Raw genomic sequence first — 5,618 nt, 5'->3', positions numbered from 1 at the left:
CTTCAGGGTGGGGGTCCCCACTGGGGTGCCTGGCAAGCCTGAGTGAGGGGCTGAGGGCCATTTTCAGGCTGGCCAGCGACTGAAGCTCCCAGCCTCTCCTTTTCTTTTGGGATTTATTTACCTTCTATAATTGAAACTTTGTTGCTGTCACTGGCACTTCCAGCTCTGAGGCCGCAGCTGGCTGAAAGCAGGTATCTGGGGTTTGTTTGGCTTCTATAATTGAAACTTTGTTGCCGTCTGCTTGCTCCAGCTTTGAGGCCGCGGCTGGCTGAAAGCAGGTATCTGGGGTTTGTTTGGCTTCTATAATTGAAACTTTGTTGCCGTCTGCTTGCTCCAGCTTTGAGGCCGCGGCTGGCTGAAAGCAGGTATCTGGGGTTTGTTTGGCTTCTATAATTGAAACTTTGTTGCCGTCTGCTTGCTCCAGCTTTGAGGCCGCGGCTGGCTGAAAGCAGGTATCTGGGGTTTGTTTAGCTTCTATAATTGAAACTTTGTTGCTTTCGGAGTTTAGAGCAGGCTGCGGCAGGCGGGGAACCTTGGCTTCCTCCATCACTGGAGCAAGCAAGCCTCCTGCTCGCTTCAGCTGCGTGGCTGCCAGCCACCATCTTTGTTGGCAGTTAATTTGCATATCTTGCTGATTAGCCAATGGGAAGCACAGCGAAGGTACGGTTAATTACCCTTTTTGTCTATTATTAGATAGGATAAGCCCCAAGGCAAGAATCTGCTTAGTACAAAAAGGCTAGTGGGGTCCAGATCTATAAACCTGGGGATGTCAGAGGTCAAGTGCATCAGTCACACAGGGACATATAGGCCAGGGTGAGGGGTTTGCAGTGCATTCTGATTACAAAGGGCTGCTGTTGGAGTCACTTAAACCAGCGGTTGCCAACCTTTCAGACCTCATGGACCACCAGTTGGCAACCACTGATTTAAACCGATCCACCAGCTGCCAAAGCAGGATAGTTTAGGGGCAATTGCAATGGTTGGGAAGAAGTCATCAGTGGAGAGAAGTGGACAGTTCTCTTGGGAATAGAATGAGGGACTGCTGTGAGATGTGGACTAAAGGAATCAGGTGTTAAACTTATGGCATAAGGGAGTGGTGGTGGGAGTATCAGAAACCAAGATGGGGGTCAGTGAGATGTAGTTAACTTGCAGTGAAGTTCCCCTCTTGGCTTTTTCATCTGAACAGCTGTGAACTGGGCATTAGAGATACTAAGATTATGCACAAAGTTATAAAGGAGTCCTCTCATCAGTATGTTTTTTTTTTTCCTGAAAGAACATAATATTCCATCTTTCTTATTTTTTTCTAGTCCTTAAAGGAAAGAAGTTAAGTCTTCCAATGCCAATTTGAGGGCCCTCAAAGAACAAGGATATGAAGCCAACTATTTGAGATGTTCTACCGAGCAACTTAATACAGGACTCAGACCAAATGTTAAAATTAAAGCCAGAAAACTGCTCAGTGTGCATGGATTTCAGCAAAGCACTGATCATTCTATCTAGAAGACCTCATCAATAATACCTCCCTTACAGAGGTAACAAAACACTTGGGCCAATTACATAAAAATGGTGCCATACAATGTCAACAGGAATATCAAACCTTAGTTGGCCAACTCACAAATGGGTCAAATAAACTACAGCCTCTAAGGCCCTCGTGTGAGGCATGCTACGGCAATCCCAATCTGGAAAGATGTCCCTCTGAGTACAAAGCACCAAATTTACAAGCTCTGGCAAGACTTAGTTTCATGCTCACCTTTAAAATCAACTCAGGTCTTACTGTGGCTCATTGTAGTTCCACACTCAGCATACTTTAACCCAGTTACAATCTTAGGTCAGTACTGTTAGCATGATGACCATTTACTGATGAGGAAACATACCCAAGCCCTTTTACCCTACTAGGTCTTGTTTTTTGCTTTGTGACTCAAATTTGCATTAACACCAATCAATCCCACCTCCCTCTCACATTTTTAGGTGCTAATAACTAAGGCAATTTCCACCCCCAACCCGTCTTGAAGCAAATAAAAAAATGTTAAGAGGACCACCATTGGCTATAGTCACAATTTTTAAGTAATAAAAAGCTCACACTTTATTGTCAACAGTGTTTATTTATACCTACAAAAGAAAACAAGATGGTATCAAAAGGACAATTTACAAACTAAGAATAGTAACATAGCTCTTAGCATCCTGTGCCTGGACATCACACATCTACAATCTTTCAAGTCTTAACGCAACAGGAATGTGTTCAGAGACCAGCAAGGACATGAATAGAGAGCACTGATCCCAAGCAAAAGCCACCAACCTTTGAGATGACAGAACTCCACACAATGAATTGTTGAGGGATTGGGGAGAAGCAGCCCCATAGCTTAATGTTGAAATCCTTTCCCTAAGTGAGTTTAACCATGACCGCATACCTAGCATCAAATGAGATCCTTTTGCCTGTGCTCTGAAGCTAAGGCTGACCCTGAATTGTGAGCGTCAGGCATAGAGGCAGAAGGTTACTCTAGATTACAGGAACAACCCTGCTAGGTTCCAGCTGTGCTCAGGCCACAACAGCTTTTGGGATTTGGAACATGCTATTTTGACTATATGATTACAATATCCCTGGTGGAAAGAAGGGAGTCAAGCAACAGACAAACTATTTATTGCTTGCTTGCCCAGAGACCTTTCCTAAAAAGGGACGCTTCTCAGACCTGCAAGTGAGTATGACAGCCCCTCTGGTGGCACCTGTTTTGAAAAAAAAAAATCAGAATTCTCATGTAGAAATACCTACAATCGACTGGTCAGTGCTTAAACAAACAAAAACATTTTTTTTAGGAGGGCAAGAAGAAAACACTTTGGTTTAAAAGAACAGAGCAGTTTTGCCATGTTTCTCCTGTGCCTACTACCCTCTTTCGGCCTCAACTTCTATTAAGGGGGGAAAAAAGAAGTTAAGAAAAAAGAAAGGAGTAGGGGAGAGGTGTAGGGGTGGGCAAAGATCTCACATGCATATATTTCAACTTATGCTCACAACCTACCTGTATGTTGTATATTCAACCATACTTTCAGAACCTCTCAGAAACAAACCCTTCTCTCTCCCTTAATTTCAAAAGGAAAACAAAAAACCTCAAGTATTTAGATATTTGGATCTTACAAATGAGCACGCACTCAGGCCTTAGCCAAAAATGCAGTGGCCCCTTCCCCCTTCAACTACACTGTGAATGAGCAATACTGATGACAGCATTAATTACGTCTTACACTAGATGACAGGTTTCTGACTCTGTCTGATCTCCCTGTACTGTTATAGTGAACACGAGCGCAGAAAAGTCTTTCCAGGACTATTACAGGTAGTCTCAGTGAAACAGTCAATGTTATTATGAAGGGGACAAACTCACCTACCTTCAGATGGAGGAAAAGGAAAAGGACTTAGGTTATAGTCCTCGGTACCTTTTTGTAAGCACTACCTACCTGTAGAAAGCTGAGTGCAAAAGGATGTCAAGGAAAATTTGCACCCACAGCTGTTACAAAGCACAGCAGACAACAGAGTATGAAGAAAGTAAGAGTTCTTTCTTAATAAACCCTTAATATTCTTTATTCAAGATAACTTGGCCAAAAGGGCTGAGTAGCTGGTAAAGAGTTGCTTTTATTCTAGCTCTATAGTTAAAAAAAAAAAAGAAAAAATTGCCCATTGAGTATACTGTTTATAATTAAAGGTGGTTTTTACACTGCAGGTGAATGCACTTAACTGGTTAATAAAGTAAATTTCCAGTGAACATTTATGTTCATTCTGCGAACAGCAGCTGTCTGGTTGAAAATGAATTTCACAGATGGTCCCTGTTTATATGGGGAAGAAAAATAGGCAGCTTCCACCCAGATGCTGAGATGCTCCTTTTAGCCATTGCAATAAACACTTGGGTTTTTAATTTAAAAGATACACTTAAAATACTCAGACTTGGCAATTCAATTTCTAACCTGACACTAAAATGATTATTTTTTAGTCACTGGGAAGGGGGAGGCCAGATTGGGAGACAAAACCAATTAGGAATTTTTCAAAACTGTGAATGCACTTAAAAAGCAATCAGCCAAAAGGACAATGGCAAAGCACTGTCTTAAAAACTCATCAGGCCTGAGGAAGCCTGTTCCAGCTTGGGAGACATTAAAACCGATTATGGAAAACACGCCGGGAACTCTCTCTTGGTTTTTTAACTCAGTAATAGGAACAATTTGAAGCACAGATGCCATCTTCTTCTGCAGAATTCAACCCTTTACCCTCCCCACCCACCCCCAACTCAGGACAACAAAAAGGACTCCCATAAAAAGGGCCTAATACCTTGCTTTTTCTTTTAAGATGAAAAATAGCTCAAATATCCTCAACATGCAAGAAGTTGGGGGGGGGATCTCTTCCAGTCAGCTATATATATGTATTTTTTACAAAAACTATTATTACAGACTGGATCAATTTGGCGGGCAGAAGAAACCTGGCAGTGAATTCTAACTAATCTGCATAAAAGACAAACCACAATGGTTGGGGGGGGGGGTTTAAAAAGAGAAGGGGAACAGAAAAAAAGGGAAAGACAGCGTTCCTTTCAATGTAGTAAGTCTGCACAAGTCACTACCACTTGAGTGGTTTCATTTACGTGAAGGAGGAGGGGGAGGAGGAGGAGGAGGGTACTGGTAGGCAGTCTGCCCCATGTAACCTATCATACTGGTAGCTCCAGGAGGCTGTGCAAACTGCTGTGACATCAGTGGCTGTGGCTGCTGCCCAGACCGGCCTAGCCCACTAAACTGCTGGCTAGAGCTCTGTGAACTTCTCCCAGCTGAGGTGGTGCCACTAGCCCCGTAAGTGCCAGCGCCATATTCCTGGGCTGTATAGCCACTGGTGCCATAAGCAGCTGCACCATAGGTGCCTTGAGCATAGGTGTATTGGCCTGCTTGTGCTCCAAAGGCAGAAGTTGGACTTCCATAGCCACTGCCGTTAGCATAACCAGCTCTATCGGTTTCACTACGATCCCGATAACTTGCAGAGTCTCTCCGGCCACCATCCTTTACTCCTCGAAGCCTCCGGTCACACTCATCCTGATACATCAGATTGGGGTTATTGGCTGAAGAAGCGGTCCGGTATCGAGAACGACCTCCTGATGAAGGATACAATGAATTTTTAATGCCAGACTTATGATGAAAACATAACCACATGTAAGTGTTCTACTAGGTACAAAAGTATTCAACATTCTTTCTTGATATTTAACTAGCCCAGCCTCCAAATCAGTACTTTAATTTGAATCTTTAATGAGACATATTCAAAAGAATGGTAAACATAAAGAATTCAACTTTCTATCCATTTAGAAACTGTATTTACTTGAGGATTACCAAGAAGCAAAATCTTAAAAATGTAGGAACAATGGCAAAGAGGTATGTGACTTACCATAGGATTAAAAAAAAGACAAGCAGCTAAGCTCATACCACCACGAAAGAAGGGACCCTCTACTAGTGCACAGTGGTTCTCAAGTATTGCTTTATGGTCCTAACTGCATCAGAAGCACCTCACAAGCTTTAGGAAAGATGCTCAGGTTCCTAGCTCAATTCTAAAGCTCAAAAACCTGTATATATAAACCTCTCAGGTAATCCCAATGTAGAGCTTAAATATGCATGCA

General features: G+C 42.8%; 2 protein-coding genes across 4 annotated transcripts in view; one reads left to right on the top strand and one right to left on the bottom strand.

Annotated features, from left to right (window-relative positions):
• Positions 1-3,184, top strand: part of KDELR3 (KDEL (Lys-Asp-Glu-Leu) endoplasmic reticulum protein retention receptor 3) — an 11,945-nt gene extending 8,761 nt beyond the window's left edge. For both annotated transcript variants that reach the window (XM_005883259.2, XM_014530838.1), the window contains one exon: positions 1,305-3,184. In XM_005883259.2, the coding sequence (XP_005883321.2) occupies positions 1,305-1,345 (41 nt within the window). In that variant the 3' untranslated portion in view covers positions 1,346-3,184. The remainder of the gene's footprint in view (positions 1-1,304) is intronic.
• A 432-nt stretch (positions 3,185-3,616) lies between these two features.
• The window catches only part of DDX17 (DEAD (Asp-Glu-Ala-Asp) box helicase 17), a 17,049-nt gene continuing 15,047 nt past the window's right edge, over positions 3,617-5,618 (bottom strand). For both annotated transcript variants that reach the window (XM_005883197.2, XM_005883198.2), the window contains exon 13: positions 3,617-5,102. In XM_005883197.2, coding sequence (XP_005883259.1) covers positions 4,597-5,102 — 506 coding nt within the window. In that variant the 3' untranslated portion in view covers positions 3,617-4,596. The remainder of the gene's footprint in view (positions 5,103-5,618) is intronic.

Source organism: Myotis brandtii, unplaced genomic scaffold (assembly GCF_000412655.1).
Source record: "Myotis brandtii unplaced genomic scaffold, ASM41265v1 scaffold78, whole genome shotgun sequence".
Taxonomy (NCBI): Eukaryota; Metazoa; Chordata; class Mammalia; order Chiroptera; family Vespertilionidae; genus Myotis; species Myotis brandtii.
This window is presented reverse-complemented; position numbering and strand designations above follow the sequence as displayed.